Source organism: Phocoena sinus, chromosome X (assembly GCF_008692025.1).
Source record: "Phocoena sinus isolate mPhoSin1 chromosome X, mPhoSin1.pri, whole genome shotgun sequence".
In the NCBI taxonomy this organism is placed as follows: domain Eukaryota; kingdom Metazoa; phylum Chordata; class Mammalia; order Artiodactyla; family Phocoenidae; genus Phocoena; species Phocoena sinus.
This window is the reverse complement of record NC_045784.1, coordinates 15733318-15757756: the sequence shown is the minus strand read 5'-3', so window position 1 is coordinate 15757756 and position 24439 is coordinate 15733318. Positions and strand designations below refer to the sequence as shown.

General features: G+C 40.1%; 1 protein-coding gene across 1 annotated transcript in view; it reads right to left on the bottom strand.

The window, feature by feature from the left end:
• The window catches only part of PPEF1 (protein phosphatase with EF-hand domain 1), a 144947-nt gene that overhangs the window by 76689 nt on the left and 43819 nt on the right, over positions 1-24439 (bottom strand). The window contains exons 4-5 of the mRNA XM_032620331.1: positions 9640-9767; positions 831-891 (exon numbers count right to left, since the gene is read on the bottom strand). Coding sequence (XP_032476222.1) covers positions 831-891; positions 9640-9767 — 189 coding nt within the window. The remainder of the gene's footprint in view (positions 1-830; positions 892-9639; positions 9768-24439) is intronic.

Here is a 24439-nt window from a genome sequence, read left to right as displayed (position 1 = left end):
CCAGGGAAGTTCCTCAATAACTATCATTTTAAAATCATTTTGAATCACACCTATATTCTCTGTATCTGAAATGATTTATTTAGTCATTTCAGAATGACTAAATAAATGATAGATAAATACACAGCCTGACAGACAGCTAGCTAGCTATGGAGAAAACAGAGACATGATGGTGCCAACTGTGTTTAATCCCTCACCCAGATCTGTTTCATGAAATAGTCAAGATATTTTGATCTCTCAGCACAAAAGTTCTGTAGATTAAAAATAAGATCCTCTTAAAATAAATAAATAAATAAGATCCTCTTTACTAAGCTACTATTGTACATTAGTAGGTTGTGGTTCAGAGAAGGTATTCAACATACTAATGTAAAATGAAATCTAATTCAGTTTATTTACTTATTTATTTATTTTTTGCGGTACGCGGGCCTCTCACTGTTGTGGCCTCTCTCGTTGCGGAGCACAGGCTCCAGACGCGCAGGCTCAGTGGCCATGGCTCACGGGTCCAGCCGCTCTGCGGCACGTGGGATCCTCCCGGACCGGGGTGCGAACCTGCGTCCCCTGCATCAGCAGGCGGACCCTCAACCACTGCGCCACCACGGGAGCCCTAATTCAGTTTTTTGAAAATGAAAAAATTAAATGGTCAATTAGTTAACAGCAATCAAGGATGGAAAAAGCCAGTTAAACTGTTTTCACCAGTTGCTTGGTGTCACACAGACAAGACAGATGGGCATCTTTTTAATTTCTTAGTGTTCTCCCATCTTCAGTTCACATTCCTTGATGAGACAATTCAATATTTAATGACTGCTTTTCAAAAGACTAAACTTTTTACTTACCTGGATCTTCCTCAAGTACACGTGTATAGTTTTCCAACATGAAGGAGAAGAAGTTCGATAGCTGGACAAAATAAAAATACATTGATCAATTAATGAATCCCAAACAGGTACTGTTGGTATTCCATGCAAGTCCCCTTTACTCCTCTGAAGTTCTCATCTGCCAGCTGCCATAGATGGTAATGGGTACCACTTCTACCTGCCCTCCTCCTCCCCAGGATTGCCCTTGGCAGATGGGCAGCAGCTCCCCCAGAGTCGCTTAGGATATCAGATATCCCTCCCGCCTGGGGGGATGCCCATAGAAAAAGACTAACTGAAGCAAGAGTATCACAGCCCAGACCCCCACCTCTCTTGCCACTGGGTGGGACAAACTGACGCATTTCACACTTCAGAGCTCCCAGTGGGATCAGGCTGAGGTCAGACTTCTCCAGAAAACATATTTTTGCCTAGCTTCTTCCCTGTCCTATCTTGCTTTCCTCACTCCCTTATAGGTTTTTCCTGAGAATACTCTCTCAGGAAGTCACTTGTACCAGAAGCCCCTATCTCAGACTCTGCTTCTAGGAAACCCACTTAAGACAGCTGCTAGATTTTTTTCATTATGATCTCTTCTATTTCTTTCGGTGGTGAGAATAAGGGATATTCTTAAATGCCAAATATATTTGGTAAATGAAGGAAGGAAGGGAGGGAGGAAGGGAAAGATGGAAATCTACCAGCATTCCAACCATCACCTAGATACTGCCTCTATGCCCACCAATTATCTGCAAAGACCTGCATGTATACAGCACAAATAACTTCCAAGCCCTGTCTCCCGTGAAAAGTGAACACTAAGGAACCTTATCAATCTGGGAGTAGATCCGGCAGTTGAGGGAAGGAAGACCTTCCATACAAATATCAAAATCTATGATTTTAACGCTGTTCATGGATTTGTCAACTAAGAGTCAACAGAAATCACAATGAGATACCACTTCACACACACTAGGATGACTATCATCAAAAAAGACAAATAATAACAAATGTTGGCAAAGATGTGGCAAAATTAAAGCCCTCATACACTGCTGGTGGGAATGCAAAATGGTACAGCTGCTTTGGAAAACAGTTTAGCAATTACTCAAAAAGTTAAACACAGACTTACTCGATGACCCAGCAATTCCACTCCTAGGTATATACCCAAGAGAACTGAACAAATATGTTCACAGAAAAACTTGCACACAATTATTCATAGCAGCATTATTCATAACAGCCAAAAAAGTGGAAGCAACCCAAATGAGTTATCCACTGAGGAAAGGATAAACAAAATGTGCTATATCTATACAATGGAATAATATTCAAAAATAAAGAGGAATGAACTATTGACACATGCTACAACATGGATGAACCTTGAAGACAATATGCTAAATGAAAGAAGCCAGTCACAAAGGATCGCATATTGTGTGATTTCGTTTATTTGAAATGGCCAGAACAGTCAAATCCATAAAGACAAAAGCAGATTAGTAGTTGCCAGGGGCTGGGCAGAGGGCGGGAATGGGGAGTGAGTGCTAATCAGTATAGAGGTGCTTTTTTTTCTTCTTTGGTTGGGGGGTGATGAAAATGTTCTAAAATATATTGTGGTGATGATTGCACAACTTTGTGAATAAACAAAAGGCCATTGAATTTTCTACTTCATTATTCTTTTTTGAATTTTATTTTATTTTTTATACAGCAGGTCCTTACTAGTCATCAATTTTATAAACATCAGTGTATACATGTCAATCCCAATCGCCCACTTCATACCACCACCACCACCAACACCCCAAGGCCTTCCCCCCTTGGTGTCCATACGTTTGTTCTCTACATCTGAATCTCAATTTCTGCCCTGCAAAATGGTTCATCTGTACCATTTTTCTAGGTTCCATATATATGCATTAATATACGATATTTGTTTTTCTCTTTCTGACTTACTTCACTCTGTATGACAGTCTCTAGATCCATCCACGTCTCAACAAACGACCCAATTTCGTTCCTTTCTATGGCTCAGTAATATTCCATTGTATATATGTACCACGTCTTCTTTATCCATTTGTCTGTTGATGGGCATTTAGGTTGCTTCCGTGACCTTGCTATTGTAAATAGTGCTGCAATGAACATTGGGGTGCGTGTGTCTTTTTGAATTATGGTTTTCTCTGGGTATATGCCCAGTAGTGGGATTGCTGGATCATATGGTAATTCTATTTTTACTTTTTTAAGGAACTTCCATACTGTTCTCCATAGTGGCTACATAGGTTGGCAATGCCACCAACAGCGCAAGACAGTTCCCTTTTCTCCACACCCTCTCCAGCATTTGTTGTTTGTAGATTTTCTGATGATGCCCATTCTAACTGGTGTGAGGTGATACCTCATTGTAGTTTCGATATGCATTTCTCTAATAATTAGTGATGTTGAGCAGCTTTTCATGTGCTTCTTGGCCATGTGTATGTCTTCTTTGGAGAAATGTCTATTTAGGTCTTCTGCCCATTTTTGGATTGGGTTGTTTGTTTCTTTAATTTTGAGCTGCATGAGCTGTTTATATATATTGGAGATTAATCCTTTGGCCGTTGATTCGTTTGCAAATATTTTCTCCCATTCTGAGGGTTGTCTTTTTGTCTTGTTTATGGTTTCCTTTGCTGTGCAAAAGCTTTTAAGTTTCATTAGGTCCCATTTGTTTATTTTTGTTTTCATTTCCATTACTCTAGGAGGTGGATCAAAAAAGATCTTGCTGTGATTTATGTCAAACAGTGTTCTTCCTATGTTTTCCTCTAAGAGTTTTATAGTGTCTGGTCTTACATTTAGGTCTCAAATCCATTTTGTTTTTTTTGTGTGTGTATAGTTTTAGGGAGTGTTCTAATTTCATTCTTTTACATATAGCTGTCCAGTTTTCCCAGCACCACTTATTGAAGAGACTGTCTTTTCTCCATTGTATATCCTTGCCTCCTTTGTCATAGATTAGTTGACCATAGATGCGTGGGTTTACCTCTGGGCCTTCTATCTTCTTCCATTGATCTATGTTTCTGTTTTTGTGCCAGTACCATATTGTCTTCATTACTGTAGCTTTATAGTATAGTCTGAAGTCAGGAAGTTTGATTCCTCCAGCTCCACTTTTCTCCCTCAAGACTGCTTTGGCTATTTGGGACCTTTTGTGTCTCCATACAAATTTTAAGATTTTTTGTTCTAGTTCTGTAAAAAATGCCATTGGTAATTTGATAGGGATTGCATTGAATTGGTAGGTAGCTTTGGGTAGTATAGTCATTTTCACAATATTGATTCTTCCAATCCAAGAACATGGTATATCTCTCCATCTGTTGGTATCATTTTTAATTTCTTTTATCAGTGTCTTATAGTTTTCTGCATACAGGTCTTTTGTCTCCCTAGGAAAGTTTATTCCTAGGCATTTTATTCTTTTTGTTGCAATGGTAAATGGGAGTGTTTCCTTAATTTCCCTTTCAGATTTTTCATCATTAGTGTATAGGAATGCAAGAGATTTCTGTGCATTAATTTTGTATCCTGCAACTTTACCAAATGCATTGATTAGCTCTAGTAGTTTTCTGGTGGCATCTTTAGGGTTCTCTATGTATAGTATCACGTCATCTGCAGTGACAGTTTTACTTCTTCTTTTTCAATTTGGATTCCTTTTATTTCTTTTTCTTCTCTGATTGCTGTGGCTAGGACTTCCAAAACTATGTTGAATAATAGTGGTGAGAGTGGACATTCTTGTCTTGTTCCTGATCTTAGAGGAAATGCTTTCAGTTTTTCACCATTGAGAATGATGTTTGCTGTGGGTTTGTCATATATGGCCTTTATTATGTTAAGTTCCCTCTATGTCCACTTTCTGGAGAGCTTTTATCATAAATTGGTGTTGAATTTTGTCAAAAGCTTTTTCTGCATGTATTGAGACGGTCATATGGTTTTTATTCTTCAATTTGTTAATGTGGTGTATCACATTGCTTGATTTGCGTATATTGAAGAATCCTTGCATCCCTGGGATAAATTCCACTTGATCATGGTATATGATCCTTTTAATGTGTTGTTGGATTCTGTTTGCTAGTATTTTGTGGAGGATTTTTGCATCTATATTCATCAGTGATATTGGTCAGTAATTTTCTTTTGTTGTAGTATCTTTGTCTGGTTTTGGTATCAGGGTGAGGGTGGCCTCATAGAATGAGTTTGGGAGTGTTCCTTCCTCCGAAATTTTTTGGAAGAGTTTGAGAAGGATGGTGTTACATCTTCTCTAAATGTTTGATAGAATTCACCTGTGAAGCCATCTGGTCCTGGACTTTTGTTTGTTGGAAGATTTTTTTTTTTTTTTGGCAGTACGTGGGCCTCTCACTGTTCTGGCCTCTCCCGTTGCGGAGCACAGGCTCCGGACACGCAGGCTCACCAGCCATGGCTCACGGGCCCAGCCGCTCCGCGCCATGTGGGATCCTCCCGGACCGGAGCACAAATCCGTATCCCCTGCATCGGCAGGCGGACTCTCAACCACTGCACCACCAGGGAAGCCCCTGTTGGAAGATTTTTAATCACAGTTTCAATTTCATTACTTGTGATTGGTCTGTTTATATTTTCTATTTCTTCCTGGTTCAGTCTTGGAAGGTTATACCTTTCTAAGAATTTGTCCATTTCTTCCAGGTTGTCCATTTTTTTGGCATAGAGTTGCTGGTAGTCGTCTCTTAGGATGCTTTGTATTTCTGTGGTGTCTGTTGTAACTTCTCCTTTTTCATTTCTAATTTTATTGATTTGAGCCCTCTCCCTCTTTTTCTTGATGAGTCTTGCTAATAGTTTATCAATTTTGCTTATCTTCTCAAAGAACCAGCTTTTAGTTTTTTTGATGTTTGGCATTGTTGTCTTTGTTTCTATTTCATTTATTTCTGGTCTGATCTTTATGATTTCTTTCCTTCTGTTAACTTTGGGTTTTGTTTGTTCTTCTTCCTCTAGTTCCTTTAGGTGTAAGGTTAGATTGTTTATTTGAGATTTTTCTTGTTTCTTGAGGTAGGCTTGTATAGCTATAAACATCCCTCTTAGAACTGCTTTTGCTGCATCCCATAGGTTTTGGATTGTTGTGTTTTCATTGTCATTTGTCTCTAGGTATTTTTTGATTTCCTCTTTGATTTCTTCAGTGATCTCTTGGTTATTTAGTAATGTAGTGTTTAGTCTCCACATGCTTGTGTTTTTTACGTTTTTCCCTTGTAATTCATTTCTAATCTCATAGCGTAGTGGTCAGAAAAGATGCTTGATATGATTTGAATTTTCTTAAATTTACTGAGGCTTGATTTGTGACCCAAGATGTGATCTACCCTGGGGAATGTTCTGTGTGCACTTGAGAAGAACGTGTAATCTCCTGTTTTTAGATGGACTGTCCTATAAATATCAATTAAATCTATCTGGTCTAATGTTTCATTTAAAGCTTCTGTTTTCTTATTTATTTCCATTTTGGATGATCTGTCCATTGGTGTAAGTGAGGTATTAGAAGTCCCCCACTATTATTGTGTTACTGTCCATTTCCTCTTTTTTGGCTGTTACCAGTTGCCTTATGTATTGAGGTGTTCCTATGTTGGGCACATATATATTTATAATTGTTATATCTTCTTCTTGGATTGATCCCTTTGATCACTACATAGTGTCCTTCCTTGTCTCTTGCAACATTCTTTATTTTAAAGTCTATTTTATCTGATATGAGTATTGCTACTCCAGCTTTCTTCTGATTTCCATTTGCATGGAATATCTTTTTCCATCCCCTCACTTTCGGTCTGTATGTGTCCCGAGGTCTGAAGTGGGTCTCTTGTAGACAGCATATATATGGGTCTTGTTTTTGTATCCATTCAGCAAGCCTGTGTCTTTTGGTTGGAGCATTTAATCCACTCACGTTTAAGGTAATTATGGATATGTATGTTCCTATAACCATTTTCTTAATTGTTTTGGGTTTGTTTTTGTACGTCCTTTTCTTCTCCTGTGTTTCCCACTTAGAGAAGTTCCTTTAGCATTTGTTGTAGAGCTGTTTTGGTGGTGCTGAATTCTCCTCGCTTTTGCTTGTCTGTAAAGCTATTGATTTCTCCATCGAATGTGAATGAGATCCTTGCTGGGTAGAGCAATCTTGGTTGTAGGTTCTTCCCTTTCATCACTTTAAGTATATCATGCCACTCCCTTCTGGCTTGTAGAGTTTCTGCTGAGAGATCAGCTGTTAACCTTATGGGAGTTCCCTTGTATGTTATTTGTCGTTTTTCCCTTGCTGCTTTCAATAATTTTTCTTTGTCTTTAATTTTTGCCTATTTGATTACTATGTGTCTCGGTGTGTTTCTCCTTGGGTTTACCCTGTATGGGACTCTCTGCACTTCCTGGACTTGGGTGGCTATTTCTTCTCCCATGTTAGGGACGTTTTCGACTATAATCTCTTCAAATATTTTCTCTGGTCCTTTATCTCTCTCTTCTCCTTCTGGGACCCCTATAATGTGAATGTTGTTGCCTTTAATGTTGTCCCAGAGGTCTCTTAGGCAGTCTTCATTTCTTTTCATTCTTTTTTCTTTATTCTGTTCTGCAGCAGTGAAATCCACCATTCTGTCTTCCAGGTCACTTATCCGCTCTTCTGCCTCAGTTATTCTGGTATTGATTCCTTCTAGTGTAGTATTCATTTCAGTTATTGTATTGTTCATCTCTGTTTGTTTGTTCTTTCATTCTTCTAGGTCTTGGTTAAACATTTCTTACATCTTCTCAATCTTTGCCTCCATTCTTTTTCCAAGGTCCTGGGTCATCTTCACTATCATTATTCTGAATTCTTTTTCTGGAAGGTTGCCTATCTCCACTTCATTTAGTTGTTTTTCTGGGGTTTTGTCTTGTTCCTTCATCTGGTACTTAGCCCTCTATCTTTTCATCTTGTCTTTCTGTGAAAGGAACTGCAGGACTGTAGTTGTTCTTGCTTCTGCTGTCTGCCCTCTGGTGGGTGAGGCTATCTAAGAGGCTTGTGCAAGCTTCCTGATGGGAGGGACTGGTGGTGGGTAGAGCTGACTGTTGCTCTGGTGGGCAGAGCTCAGTAAAACTTTAATCTGCTTGACTGCTGATGGGTGGGGCTGAGTTCCCTCCCTGTTGGTTGTTTGGCCTGAGGCAACCCAACACTGGAGCCTACCTGGGCTCTTTGGTGGGGCTAATGGCAGACTCTGGGAGGGCTCATGCCAAGGAGTACTTCGCAGAACTTCTGCTGCCAGTGTCCTTGTCCCCACAGTGAGCCACAGCCACCCCCCGCCTCTGCAGGAGACCCTCCAACACTAGCAGGTATGTCTGGTTCAGGCTCCTATGGGGTCACTGCTCCTTCCCCTGGGTCCCACTGCACACACTACTTTCTGTGTGCCCTCCAAGAGTGGAGTCTCTGTTTCCCCCATTCCTGTCGAAGTCCTGCAGTCAAATCCCACTAGCCTTCAAAGTCTGATTCTCTAGGAATTCCTCCTCCTGTTGCCGGACCCCCAGGTTGGGAAGCCTGACGTGGGGCTCAGAACCTTCACCCCAGTTGGTGGACCTCTGTGGTATAAGTGTTCTCCAGTCTGTGAGTCACCCACCCAGCTGTCATGGGATTAGATTTCGCTGTGATTGCACCGCTTCTACCATCTCATTGTGGCTTCTCCTTTGTCTTTGGATGTGGGGTAGCTTTTTCGGTGAGTTCCAGTGTCTTCCTGTCAATGACTGTCCAGCAGCTACTTGTGATTCTGGTGTTCTCCCAAGAGGGAGTGAGAGCATGTCCTTCTACTCCACTATCTTGGTTCAGGCTCGAATTTTCTACTTTAAATGGGTGAATTGTATCCCAATAAATTTGTTATTAAAGAAGACTCAATATTTAAAGAATGTACTAATACTGGAATGTCTGTGTACAAAGCATATCAATTTGAGAGCTCACCCTCCCTTTGTCTCCATCACTATATTCTACAGTACTTAAAAGGACAGTCAATGCTGTGAACTGCTAAAGGAATACCTGACTGAATCACACTATATAATTTTTATAGCTACCAAGAATAAATTCAGCAATTTCTTTAATTCTTTTTGAAATTTTAATTATTTTCAATATTTATTATTTTTATTATGTTTATTATGTGCTAAATTTATAAATATATGATTGTTGAAAACTACAAATGATACAGAATGAAAATGCGAAGTCCCCTTCCACCCACTTCCACCCACCAGCCATGCTTCTCCCCAGAAATAACCACAGTAAATACTTTCTGTATATCTTTTTCCAGGCTTTTACAGTATGTTTCATTTTCTTTCGCATATATGGGATAAAACTTCATATTGTTCCACAAGTTGATTTTTTCATTAACAAATATGTTATACTAGATCTTTCCAAGATCTTTTTATTGTTAAAAGTACTTTTTTTCTATTAAAAAGCATTAAAGCTGGATTTACATACCGCTTTTGCAAGCTCGACAAAGTCCTTCCTCACCCATTTATATTTTCTTCTAGAATTTTCATATGTTTGCTCCCTTCCATTTATTTAACTCCTTAAAGTAATTTCTTTACTTCATAAAGTAACAACTTTACTATTAGGGCACATACCAGAAAAACAGAATAAGACCATTTTTTACTAGTTAACTAGACATCTGGCAGCCCTCTTAAAAATATGAACTTCAGAACTGAAAAACACCATCCTCTTCCCAAATCATACTCTCTCAGTAGCTAGTTCCAAAACAATGTCACTATATCTTCTATAAAAGTCTTTCACCAAGGTTCCTCAGCTTAAAATGCAATCAAACTTTCATTCTTTCAATAAAAGGGGTAAAGGGAGCCATTTTACCAAAATAAGAGACAAGCTTGCAAAACAGACCTCCAATTGGCCTTGTTCATCAGCATATTCGATGGACTGGAAGATGGTGAGGGCATAGCGTTGCCTGGTCTTCAGCTGAGCACTATGACCTCGGTACCAGTTCTGGATGACCAATGCGGCTTTCAGCGCTGCAGACCCACAGGATACGAAAGGGAAAGAAAAACAGTTACTGTGGAGCTATGGGGGGAAGGTAAGTGCTTCAGAAAAAATCAGTCCACCTGGATTCCTAGGTTCTAAGAACATAAAAACTACAGACAACGAGATGTTTTTCTACAATGTCCTCAAGTCTCAAATACTCAGGAATAATGATGACCCAGCCATCAAGAGTAGCATTTTTTGGGCCTGAATTTGAATCCCAACTCTGCTGACTACTGTCTATGTGATTTGGGGAAAGTTATTAGAACTCTCAAAGCTTCAGTTTCCTCGTCTGGCACTATTTGAAGTCTATGTATGCCCTATGAAGTAGCAATTCCATTCTTCATTATATACCCCGAAGCAATTCTCACACAATCCATAAAGGAGACATACGGGGATACAATGCTTCTTTGTTGGCAGCCGTAGGGAGTTTGACACCAATGCAACCTGGCTTTCCACTGCTAGGAAGGAGAAGATGTGACTGTGGTGAGTGTACACCATGGAATATTATGCCACAACTGGAAGCGATATATAGCAACGTGGATGGGTCTTCAAAATATAGTGCTTCAGTTAGAACAGTTATCAAAAAGTTGGAGACAGAATGGAATATAACATGATACCATTTTATATAAATTTAAAATACACGCACACGAAGCCGCAGTATACGTTTCGTAAGAATATACAGAAAGGAAAAGATACTAAAAATAAGAGATTGGTTATTTGTGGGGGGTGGGTGAATGAATGAGCATAGAGTATACGGTTAAAAGGGAATAAACTAATGAACTAACTACCATAAGAAAGGGCCCTGCGCAGACCAATGATGACAATGTACAACATACTGAGAAGTATGATTCACTCCACCTTCTCCACCTGCGATTCAACTGATAAAAGACAGAGGGATAAATGAACACACCTCCCTCCTTCACAGAGTTACTATGAGGATGAAATGAGATACTACAGGTGAAGAGTTTAGGCCAGTGCCCAGTGTAAAGCATTTACTAAATAAATGGCAACTATAGTGACAAGTATTGTGTTGTTTGTGGATTATTCAGGCACACCGACTCTCTTCTGGGGCTGGGAGCCTGTGAACCATCCTGTAGCTTCATAGTTTTGAAGAAAGAAATCAGGTGAGAGAGAATGAGATTTAAAATATAGTCTCTTATGCCTTTCTCAACTTTTAGAGTGACGAGTAATCAACACCAGCTGGCTCCTTTTATTCATGCTGTAATTTTTCCCAGTTAGCACATAAGAATTAAGAGTTAACTCTAACAAGAACAATTTGAGTTCTGAAGCAGCAATCCAGCCTCTCGGCTTAGTACTGCTGTGGTATAACGAGTATACACTATTCATCTGAGGGTGGGTGTTTATGAGCTTCTCCAAGGCTGTTGGGTTCCAGAGACTCTTGTTTCATTATTCAGCTCTCAGAAAACCCCAGGAAATAGGCGTAAGGTCAAGTACCGTTATCTTTATAGGGAAAAACCACAGGGAGAAGAAATCAAGTGACGTTCAATATCACTAAGTGAATAATCGGTAGTACCATGTCTGAAATCTCAAGTGTTCTCACCATATCATCAGGCGGAGCCCAGGTTCACGTGAAAGATCTGTTCTGTGGGACAGTCACTGTCATGACCAACCAAGCCTAAGCTCAGGGGCTCTGTTCACCAAGCACAACGGAACTGTTCCAGGGCTGAACACTTACTGAGGGCCAGGCAATGGACTCATCTCTGCAGTCAGTCCTCGCCATACTGTGAAGCTGGGAGAGACTAACTTACTTAAGGGCACTTAGCCAGTAAGTTGAAATGGACAGCAAGGAATTGCACCCACCTCTCAACCTCTTAACCTCCATAGAGCTACTGATCATTTTCTGTGCCTCACTTTCTTCGTCCGCACAATGACGTAGTGGAATAAATGATCACTAAAGTCTCTTCTATTTAGTATTAGCAATACCAAAAAAAAATCAAGCTTAGTGTTATTTCTATAATTAACAGTAGAACAAAGTAGCTACCATACGTTAATGGTCTACTACAAGACATTTAGTCCCCACAAGTATTATCATCTCCATGTTACACATAAGGAAACTTCAGGTTCAGAGAGGCTAGCAACTTCTAGTACCCTCAAAGACTTCCTAATTATATATAATATTTCATTAAAAAATTCACAAACTAGTGTGAACAAACAGGTTACCACCTCAGAACCCAAGAGCCAGGAGCAGAAGAGCCATGCCAACCAGGACGCACAGGGCTCACTTCCTTAGAGTCCACAGTCTTGGCTCAAACGTTGCCTTCTCCGTGAGGCCTTTCCTGAACACCCCTTGCAAAATGGCACCCATCCCCCATTGCCTGTCTCCTTCTTTCCCTCCACAGCACTTGTCACCATCTGATATAGCATATATTTTACTCATTTGTTACTGTCTGTCTCCTTTCACTAGAATGTAATCTCCATAAAGGCTGGGATTTTGGTCCATTGGGTTAGCTGCTGTGTACCCTGAGTCTGGAACAGTCCCTGGAACATAGTAGATGCTTGATAAATATTTGTTGAATGAATGAATGAGTGAAATTACTGTTTAGTTAAAACTTCCTGTCTTGCGTTTCTCTTCATACTAATTGCTGAATCTTATGTTTGGTTTTGTTTTTTAAATAGGAGTTTATTTGACAGTCCTTTAAATAAGAAGTTTTATATTCAAAACGGTAAGGCATTTAAAGACTCTGCTTTTGAAATTCTGCTATCAGAGGCCTCCTGAGGAGGCAACAGGATGAGTGAATATTTAATGTAACTTTAAGGGGCCTGATATCCAAGCAGGAAGAGCGACACAAGTGTGATAGAACTGATTAAAATGAATTCAAATGAACTGGAAAGAGAATGAACCATCTAGTGGCAAAAGGCTTTAAACAAGGAGGAAAAGCATCTATTACCTCAGCTGTTCAAAGCACGATGAGAATAGGGTATGCCTCAACTCTGGGACCACAGTTTTCACTGTTACTTTTGTTTACAGATATCTGCCATCTGCTAGAGTATGTTTCTGTCCCAGTGAGACTTTCAACTTCACTGGAAAAACAGCTCAAAGCACATGCCCAGCAGACATGAGATGGTCACAAAGCCTGCTTCTTGAGCAGCAAGGCAGGGACCCTCTGAGGCTCGCTCCTCCGGAAACTCTGACATCCCTGCAGAGCAAGGGTACAACATAGGATCCTTGTCCCTGGAAAGTATTTTTCTTAAACAAGAGGGAAATGAGAGGAAAGCATGAGGTCCAGCCTCCAAAACAATGACAGATATTTTAAACAAAACTATCACTTTCCCAAATGAAAAGAGATCATAGTTTTATCATTCTTGGAAACATATGGCCTTCCAGTCAGAGAAGGGCAAGAAATAGAGGTCATTACTTTGACTTTTTATTTACCCACATACTCGCCCACCCACCAACCCATCCACATGGGATAATAAAAATAAGTTCTGAATTTGTAATCTGGAGACTTCCGTTTTGGTCCTAACTCAACCAGGTGCCAACTGTGTAACCTCAGGCAAATTGCTTAACCTCTCTGGTCCTCGGTTTCTCATATGAACAATGATAACTTGGGATTATGTGACCTCTAAGATTCTTTCCAATTATAAAATACTCTAATTCATCCCTCTATTTTTTTAATGCCCCAGCTGCAGCCTACCTAGCCTGTAGCAAAGCTGAAAATAACCATTAAAGGACAAAATAGGATGTGTAAATATGAACACTCAAATCAGAAGCTTCTGGATACAAAAGACAAATTCTAAAGGCTACTCAAAAAAAAAAAAAATCTGAATTATCCTTGTAGAAAAAATCCAAGTCAATTCACTAATATCCTTGGCTTTCCTATCAAGGAACCGTAGCCAAAGTTTGCTAGCAATTGGTCTAGGAACAAACATTTCACCTATTACTTCTCCTTTAAATGGCCTAAAACATGATTACTGTGTATATTCTGTTAACTGGTACAAGTGATAGCCAATAGAAGATGGGGAGAAACGGATGGGGAAGGAAGTGAAGACAAGAGGGGGTGGGGATACAGAGACACATGGGAAGGGTCTAAAGTCCAGAGGTTTCAATGAAAATTGAGAGATCAGAGAATGGGATAATGATCATAAAGATCACAGAGGTGGAGCAGATCCAGGAGGCCACAGGGGCCAGGAAATGGGAATGAGAAGCTGAAGTGGAGCAGGTGAACGATTGTTCTAAAACAATCATTATTGTGAAAATACAAATTTTAAAAAATTATTATTGTATAAGAAATTTAGCTATGTAAAAGATTTATTATCATTTTAAATCATTAAAATATTTTCTTGTAGGAAGTATGTTCTATTCAACAATTCAATAACGACCTTTAATCCTCACTCAGAAAGAAAAATTAAATATCTTGACTACAATTCTGTTTTATGTCTCCCTTGTTATTAATTAGTAATCTGAGTTATACTGCCACATTCATTCACCCAAGATCAAATATAATGAGCATTAAATTTTTGTCTTTTGCAGCTGCTAAAAAGATAATGCAGTATAAAGCTATAATCATATAGAAAAGTGTTCTGATTACGGGAAATACAGGCAAACCTTGGAGATATTTCAGGTTAGGTTTCAGACCACCACAACAAAATGAATAATGCAATAAAGAGTCACATGAATGTTTATACTATATTGTAGCCTACTAAGTGTGCAATAGCATTATGTCTAAAAAAATGTACATACCTTAATTAAAAAATACTTCACTGCTAAAAAAATGTCAAAACAATCAAAATAGTAACATCAAAGATCGCTGATCACAGATCATCATAACAAATATAATAAAATGAAAAGTTGAAAATACTGTGAGAATTACCAAAATGTGACACAGAGACACAAAGTGAGCAAATGCTGTTGGAAAAACGGTGCCAACAGGGTTGCCACAAACCTTCAATTTGTAAAAACTACAATATCTGTGAAGCCCAATAAAGCAAAGTGCAATAAAACAAGGCATACCTAAAACTGGCAATTGGGGCTGAGGTACTGCTCTTTCTTACACTGAATCGATGCGTCTGTCTGTAACAGGATTTTCTAATAATTAACAGGATCCAACTATAAGGCTGGCTTCTTTGTGAATTATCTAGTCAAGGCTGGAATCTGGTAAAAAAATAAAGAGGTGAGACTTCATATCCTTTCAGCAGTACTTTCTGCCTTCTAAAGGCTCATGATTCTACAGTAGATATCTAAATAGTCCATGTCAGAGTCTCATAACCTGGCATTTCTAAAGCAGAGGTGGATCAATCACAAAGCAAATAGAGAAAAAGATGAAGATGAATTTAATTGGTATAAAGAACAGAAAGGATGCCTGGCTTTTTGTTTGCCTGTTTCATGTAGGCAATAAATGTGTCTGTAGTATCAATCCTATATAAACCTCAGGGCCAACACATTATCATATTAAAAAGTGAGTAATTAACTGAAAATTGTTATTGAGAGGGATCATAATTTCAGATGAAGAAAGCAGTCTCCTTTTACAAAGAAAAGTACTTGTTTAAAATGATTCCCAATTGATGCCAACAAACTAGGGATTATAGTATATGATGTGGGCTGAAAATAAAGATATGGCATACTGATGATAATTAAAGCCATGGGAGTAAAGTCACCCAAGGAGAGCATTAGAGCGACAAAATAAGAGGGCCAAGAGGAACCCCAATATTTTAAAGTTGGGAGAAAATAGAGCCCTCATAAACAGTTAAAACAGAGACATAAAAGGAAACCACGAGAAGATGCTGTCACTGAAGCTAAGGGCCATGAGTATTTTAAGATGGGAGTGTACAGGAGTGCCAGGTGCCGCCAGGAAGTCAAGCAAAAGTTAAGTACTGAAAATGCTCCATGGGATTTCAAGGTCATTCAAGAACCTGTCTAAATCATATTCCACAGGATGGGGTAAATGAGAAGGTAGGAGACAGCAGTGTGAACACACCCTTCAGGAGCAAGCTCTCTGAAAGGGAGGAGAAAGAGCAGAGTGACTGGAGGGGACAAGAGGGCTAGGGAAAGCTCTTCTTCCAAAGGGAAGGAAAACACAGTTACAAAGGGCAATTCTGCACAACTGGGAAATTCTGAATATGAACTATATGTTAGAGAATATTACTCTATTCATTTTAATTTTTTCAGTGTAATATAGGATTGTAGTTATGGAAGAGAATATCCCTCTTTTTAGGACATTAATGCTAAAGTATATAGAGGTTAATATATAACGTCTGCAACTTACCAATACTTTCAAATAGAGAGGGAAATGGAGCTGGAGAGAAAGAAGGAAGAGAGAGCGAGAGAAAGAGAGGGAGAGAGAATGGTAAAGTTAACATGAATCTAGGTAAAGTGCATGGGGTATTCATTGTATTATTCTTTCATCTTCTCTGAAGGTTTGCAATTTTTAAAAATAAGATGTTGGGGGAAAAACAAAGCAGAATGGTCAAACCTCCTACTCAAAGAAAAAAAAAAAGGAAAAAAGAGGAAAGGCACTAGAACCTGTTAAAATGTTAATGAAGTATCAGCTAAGGGAGTGAGGGGGGAGGCAGAAGGGGAAGAGCAATGCCCCTCACTCCTACACATGCACCTGCAGCTACAGAGTACAGTCATAGTCCTTTGAGTGACAAGAACTTTAAAGAACATCTTATCTGATGTCCCATTTCACTGAAGAGGAAAATGAAGGAGGTCCCAGCTCACAGGGATTTCTGCTAGACTACACAGTGCCAGTAAAGACTGATGGCAATTATAACCAAGAATCCTCCAACACAATAACAAGAAGGATGGCAAGGGCTCCTCTAAATTTTCTTTCAGAAAATTCTTTAGAGAACAACAAAGATAAAGGAAACGGTGGTGTTCATAGTTTTTCCATGAAAGTCCCAAATTTAAATATGCAGCATTGTAAAGGAGTTAACACTAGGAAGGAGGAGGCTGGGGGAACACAGGGCTGGGGGTGAAGGGAGGTGATCCCTTGGGCAGTTATGAATGGTTTGATTATTAGATTTTTTGAACAGCTAGGTTAACTAGATGTTATTCCAAGAATTAAAGAAATATTTTGTTTTGTTAGAAAAGAGACAACAGGCCCAAAATGGAGTCACTTTTGCTAAGCTCCATGTCAGTAAACCGAGACTTAATACATAACCTAATTGTATTTTCCAGCCTCTCCTAGGAATGTAATCTTAACCAGTCTAGAATTTCCTGGCCAGCACTAGTGAGGTAATCAACCTGGAAGACCCTTGTCTTCCCACAAAGGAAGGTGACGTTGCCTGAAATATTCCTTTCTTTCCGTTTATGACTTCCCTATCTTACCCCTTTCTGCCTTTAAAAACCTCTCCTTTCCTGCAGCTTTTTGAAGCTCCTTTCTGTTTTCTGGATGGGATGCTGCCCCATTCATGAATCACTGAATAAAGCCAATTAGATCTTCAAACTTACTCCGTTGAATTTTGTTTTTTTAACAGATTTGGTGGCAGCACCAGCAGGACTGAAGGAGACTTCTGATGTCTTCAGCTAAAATGAGAAACAAAGGTGTGGTACCCGTGAACACTTCTGATTTCTCTTTCTCACCATTTCTGAGGGCTGTGGGTAATTTCCTCTCAATTCTGAGTTCTGCTCTCTTTGCAGGAAGCTCCTGATCTAACTGGCTTTCCAGTACACATTACCCCTTTTGGGAAACCCAGTGCAGTCCATAGTCTTCATTTTGGGTGTCTGCTGGTTCACTCCTTTCCCCAGTTCCAATTTGGGAATTGCTGGTGGTGCACACAGCGCCTTCTCCTAGCCAATCCACAGTAACATCTCTTGGTTACCGCTGGTGTGTTGAAGTACATGTTTGTCTTGTTTTGTGTAGATAAAGGCTACTGGTAATGGGAATCTTAAAAGCCAAAAAAAAGCTGCAAAAATTGATGGACACGAGTCTAGCACTTTGAAAGCTGTTAGAGTGCTTGCCACCTAACTCTAAAAGACTCCTGTGTTAGGATAAGGTGGCCACTGAATGGGTCAGATTGACACTAGGTTGCCGACCAACCTCAAGAAAATTTCTGTGCAACAAGGTACACTGTAAAACACCGCACAATCTTCAACCCAGCAGCATATCTGTCTTAGCTATTAGTTTGGCTCTGAGAGACTCAGAGGTTTAGCTAAAAATAAATTAATAATAATAATAATAACTGGGCTCCTTAAGTTCTAAGGAGTTAAGTGTGCCACATTCTGACACATATGCTTATGTTATGTCTAAAAACTGTGATCCAGGGCTTCCCTGGTAGCACAGTGGTTAAGAATCCGCCTGCCAATGCAAGGGACACGGGTTCAAGCCCTGGTCCAGGAAGATCCCACATGCCTTGGAGCAACTAAGCCCATGCGCCACAGCTACTGAGCCTGCGCTCTACAGCCCGTGAGCCACAATTACTGAGCCCGCGTGCCACAACTGCTGAAGCCCACGCACCTAGAGCCCGTGCTCCGCAACAAGGGAAGCCACCTCAATGAGAAGCCCACACATTGCAACAAAGAGTAGTCCCCACACGCCACAACTAGAGAAATCCCGTGTGCAGCAACGAAGACCCAATGCAGCCAAAAATAAATTAATTAATTAATTTAAAAAATTTTTAAATTAAGAAAAAGAAACTGTGATCGAGGAAGCTATAAATACCTATAAAAATGACAAAATCTTACTAAAAATAGTCTAGAATTAGACAAGATTATTGCTTTGTATCCTGGGAACTTAGCTTGATAACCATCAGGTTAGGGGCCCCAAAATATGGCCAACAGAAAAGTGGGTTGTACTCCATTTGCACTTAAATATGGCTGGACAGAAATGTGGATTGAAATTCATTTGCTCTAAGGATCTTACCAAACTGCTACTGGCCCTCAGGGAAACTACAACGGCCATTAAGAGAAACATTACAATTAGAAAAGATCATTTAAGAAGTGCAGATGAGAGCTCCACCCACCACCAGTCCCTCCCATCAGACAACTTCCACAAGCCTCTTAGATAGCCTCATCCACCAGAGGGCAGACAGCAGAAGCAAGAAGAACTAAATCCTGCAGCCTGTGGAACAAAAACCACATTCACAGAAAGACAGACAAGATGACAGCCTGTGAAACAAAAAACACATTCACAGAAAGATAGACAAGATGAAAAGGCTATGTACCAGATGAAGGAACAAGATAAAACCCCAGAAAAACAACTAAATGAAATGGAGATAGGCACCTTCCAGAAAAAGAATTCAGAATAATGATAGCGAAGATGATCCAGGACCTAGGGAAAAGAATGGAGGCAAGGATGAAGAAGATGCAAGAAATGTTACCAAACCTCTAGAAGAATTCAAGAACAAACAAACAGAGGTGAACAATACAATAACTGAAATGGAAACTACACTAGAAGGAATCAATAGTAGAATAACTGAGGCGAAGAACAGATAAGTGACCTGGAAGACAGAATGGTGGAATTCACTGCTGCAGAACAGAACAAAGAAAAAAGAATGAAAAGAAATGAAGACAGCCTAAGAGACCTCTGGGGCAACATTAAAGGCAACAACATTCACATTACAGGGGTCCCAGAAGGACAAGAGAGAGATAAAGGACCAGAGAAAATATTTGAAGAGATTATAGTCAAAAACTTCCCTAACATGGGAAAGGAAATAGCCACCCAAGGCCAGGAAGCGCAGAGAGTCCCATGCAGGATAAACCCAAGGAGAAACACACTGAGACACATAGTAATCAAATAGGCAAAAATTAAAGACAAAGAAAAATTATTGAAAGCAGCAAGGGAAAAACGACAAATAACATACAAGGGAACTCCCATAAGGTTAACAGCTGATCTCTCAGCAGAAACTCTACAAGCCAGAAGGGAGTGGCATGATATACTTAACGTGATGAAAGGGAAGAACCTACAACCAAGATTACTCTACCCAGCAAGGATCTCATTCAGATTTCATGGAGAAATCAATAGCTTTACAGACAAGCAAGAGCTAAGAGAATTCAGCACCACCAAAACAGCTCTACAACACATGCTAAAGGAACTTCTCTAAGTGGGAAACACAAGAGAAGAAAAGGACCTACAAAAACAAACAAAAAACAATTAAGAAAATGGTCATAGGAACATACATATCGATAATTACCTTAAACGTGAGTGGATTAAATGCTCCAACCAAAGGACACAGGCTTGCTGAATGGATACAAAAACAAGACCCATATATATGCTGTCTACAAGAGATCCACTTCAGACCTCGGGACACATACAGACCGAAAGTGAGGGGATAGAAAAAGATATTCCATGCAAATGGAAATCAGAAGAAAGCTGGAGTAGCAATACTCCTATCAGATAAAATAGACTTTAAAATAAAGAATGTTACAAGAGACAAAGAAGGATACTACATAATGATTAAAGGGATCAATCCAAGAAGATATAACAATTATAAATATATATGTGCCCAACATAGGAGCACCTCAATACATAAGGCAACTGCTAACAGCTCTAAAAGAGGAAATCGACAGTAACACAATAATAGTGGGGGACTTCTAATACCTCACTTACACCAATGGACAGACCATCCTAAATGAAAATAAAGAAGGAAACAGAAGCTTTAAATGACACAATAGACCAGATAGATTTAATTGATATTTATAGGACATTCCATCCAAAAACAGCAGATTACACGTTCTTCTCAAGTGTGCACGGAACATTCCCCAGGATAGATCACATCTTGGGTCACAAATCAAGCCTCAGTAAATTTAAGAAAATTGAAATCATATCAAGCATCTTTTCTGACCACAACACTATATGAGATTAGAAATGAATTACAGAGAAAAAAACGTAAAAAACACAAACACATGGAGGCTAAAAAATACATTACTAAATTACCAAGAGATCCCTTAAGAAATCAAAGAGGAAATCAAAAAATACCTAGAGACAAATGACAATGAAAACAGGACAATCCAAAACCTATGGGATGCAGGAAAAGCAGTTTTTGTTTTTTTGTTTTTTTTGTTTTTTGCGGTACGTGGGCCTCTCACTGTTGTGGCCTCTCCCGTTGCGGAGTACAGGCTCTGGACGCACAGGCCCAGTGGCCATGGCTCATGGGCGTAGCCACTCTGCAGAATCTTCCTGGACCAGGGCACGAACCCGTTTCCCCTGCATCGGCAGGCGGACTCTCAATCACTGCGCCACCAGGGAAGCCCAGGAAAAGCAGTTTTAAGAGGGAAGTTTATAGCTATACAAGCCTACCTCAAGAAACAAGAAAATCTCAAATAAACAATTTAACCTTACACCTAAAGGAACTAGAGGAAGAAGAACAAACAAAACCCAAAGTTAACAGAAGGAAAGAAATCATAAAGATCGGAGCAGAAATAAATGAAATAGAAACAAAGAAAACAATACCAAACATCAAAAAAACTAAAAGCTGGTTCTCTGAGAAGATAAAATTGATAAACCATTAACCAGACTCATCAAGAAAAAGAGGGAGAGGGCTCAAATCAATAAAATTAGAAATGAAAAAGAAGTTACAGCAGACACTGCAGAAATACAAAGCATCCTAAGAGACTACTACAAGCAACTCTATGCCAATAAAATGGACAACCTGGAAGAAATGGACAAATTCTTAGAAAGGTATAACCTTCCAAGACTAAACAGGAAGAAATAGAAAATATGAACAGACCAATCACAAGTAATGAAATTGAAACTGTGATTAAAAATTTTCCAACATGGGCTTCCCTGGTGGAACAGTGTTTGAGAGTCCGCCTGCCAGTGCAGGGGACACGGGTTCGTGTCCTGGTCTGGGAAGATCCCACATGCTGCGGAGTGGCTAGGCCCGTGAGCCATGGCCACTGAGCCTGCGTGTACAGAGCCTGCGCTCCGTAACGGGAGAGGCCACAAAAGTGAGAGGCCCGCATACCGCAAAAAAAAAAAAAAAAAATCTTCTAACAAAGAGAAGTCCAGGACCAGATGGCTTCACAGGTGAATTCTATGAAACATTTAGAGAAGAGCTAACACCCGCCCTTCTCAAACTCTTCCAAAAACTGCAGAGGAAGGAACACTCCCCAACTCATTCTCTTTTTTTTTTAATAAATTTATTTATTTGGCTTTGTTAGGTCTTCGTTGCTGTGTGTGGGCTTTCTCTAGTTGCGGCTAGCAAGGGCTACTCTTTTTTTTTTTTTTGAAGTACGCAGGCCTCTCACTGTTGTGGCCTCTCCCATTGCAGAGCACAGGCTCCGGACGCGCAGGCTCAGCGGCCATGGCTCACGGGCCCAGCCACTCCGTGGCATGTGGGATCTTCCCGAACCGGGGCACGAACCCGTGTCCCCTGCATCGGCAGGCAGACTCTCAACCACTGTGCCACCAGGGAAGCCCAGGGCTACTGTTCGTTGAGGTATGCGGGCTTCTCCTTGTGATGGCTTCTCTTGTTGCAGAGCATGGGCTCCAGGCACGCAGGCTCAGTAGTTGTGGTGCACGGGCTTATTTGCTCCGCGGCACGTGGGATCTTCCCAGACCAGGGCTCGTACTTGTGTCCCCTGCAATGACAGGCAGATTCTTAAACACTGTGCCACCAGGGACGCCCGTCCCATCTCATTCTATGAGGCCACCATCACCCTGATACCAAAACCAGACAAAGATACTACAAAAAAAGAAAATTACAGACCATTATCACTGATGAATATAGATGCAAAAATCCTCCCTACCTAGGGGGACAAAAGACCTGTATGCAGAAAACTATAAGACAGTGATGAAAGAAATTAAGGATGATACCAACAGATGGAGAGATATACCATGTTCTTGGATTGGAAGAATCAATATTGTGAAAATGACTATAGTGCCCAAAGCAATCTACAGATTCAATGCAATTCCTATCAAATTACCAATGGCATTTTTTACAGAACTGGAACAAAAAAATCTTAAAATTTGTATGGAGACACAAAAGACCTCGATTAGCCAAAGCAGTCTTGAGGGAGAAAAACAGAGCTGGAGGAACCAGACTCCCTGACTTCAGACTATATTACAAAGCTACAGTAATCAATACAGTATGGTACTGGCACAAAAACAGAAATATAGATCAATGGAAGAAGATAGAAAGCTCAGAGATAAGCCCACACACCTATGGTCAACTAATCTATGACAAAGGAGGCAAGGATACACGATGGAGAAAAGACAGTCTCTTCAACAAGTGGTGCTGGGAAAACTGAACAGCTACATGTAAAAGAATGAAATTAGAACACTCCCTAACACCATACACAAAAATAAACTCAAAATGGATTAGAGACCTAAATGTAAGAGCAGACACTACAAAACTCTTAACTGAAAACAAAGTGAGAACACTCTTTGACATAAATCACAGCAAGATCTTTTTTGATCCACCTCCTAGAGAATGGAAATAAAAACAAAAGTAAACATATGGGACGTAATGAAACTTAAAAGCTTTTGAAAAGAAACCTACAAACAAGACAAAAAGACAACCGTCAGAATGGGAGAAAATATTTGCAAACAAGTCAACGGACAAAGGATTAATCTCCAAAATATATAAACAGCTCAGGCAGCTCAATATTAAAAAATCAAACAACCCAATCCAAAAACGGGCAGTTCTCCAAAGCAGACATACAGATGGCCAAGAAGCACATGAAAAGCTGCACAACATCACTAACTATTAGAAAAATGCAAATCAAAACTACAATGAGGTATCAATTCACTCCAGTTAGAATGGGCATAATCAGAAAATCTACAAACAACAAATGCTGGAGAGGGTGTAGAGAAAAGGGAACCCTCTTGCACTGTTGGTGGAATGTAAATTGATACAGCCACTATGGAGAACGGTATGGAGGTTCCTTTAAGAACTAAAAATAGAATTACCATATGACCCAGCAATCCCACTACTGGGCATATACCCAGAGAAAACCGTAATTCAAAAAGACACATGCACCCCAGTGTTCATTGCAGCACTATTTACAATAGCCAGGTCATGGAAGCGACCTAAATGCCCATCGACAGAAGAATGGATAAAGAAGATGTGCTACATGGGCTTCCCTGGTGGCGCAGTGGTTGAGAGTCCGCCTGCCAATGCAGGGGACACGGGTTCGTGCCCCGGTTCAGGAAGATCCCACATGCCGTGGAGCGGCTGGGCCCGTGAGCCATGGCCGCTGAGCCTGCATGTCCGGAGCCTGTGCTCCGCAATGGGAGAGGCCACAACAGTGAGAGGCCCGTGTACTGCAAAAAAAAAAAAAGAAGATTTGGTACATATATACAATGGACTATTACTCAGCCATAAAAAGGAATGAATTTGGGTCATTTGTAGAGACGTGGATGGATCTAGAGACTGTCATACAGAGTGAAGTAAGTCAGAAAGAGAAAAACAAATATTGTATGTTAACGCATATATGTGGAACCTAGAAAATGGTACAGATGAACCGGTTTGCAGGGCAGAAATAGAGACACAGAAGTAGAGGTAAAACGTATGGACACCAAGGGGGGAAAGCCGCGGGGGGTGGGGGGGGTGGGATGAATTGGGAGATTGGGATTGACATGGATACACTGATGTATATAAAATGGATGACTAATAAGGAAAAAAAAAATGAAGTTCAGTTGAAAGTAGGGTTCCCAAATTAAACAAACTGAATGGGGCATCTATTTTAATTGGTACGTAGAACCTTCCAAAAGGCTTCAGGACCCCAGAATAGCTTCATTGAAAAATTCATTGAAAAAGT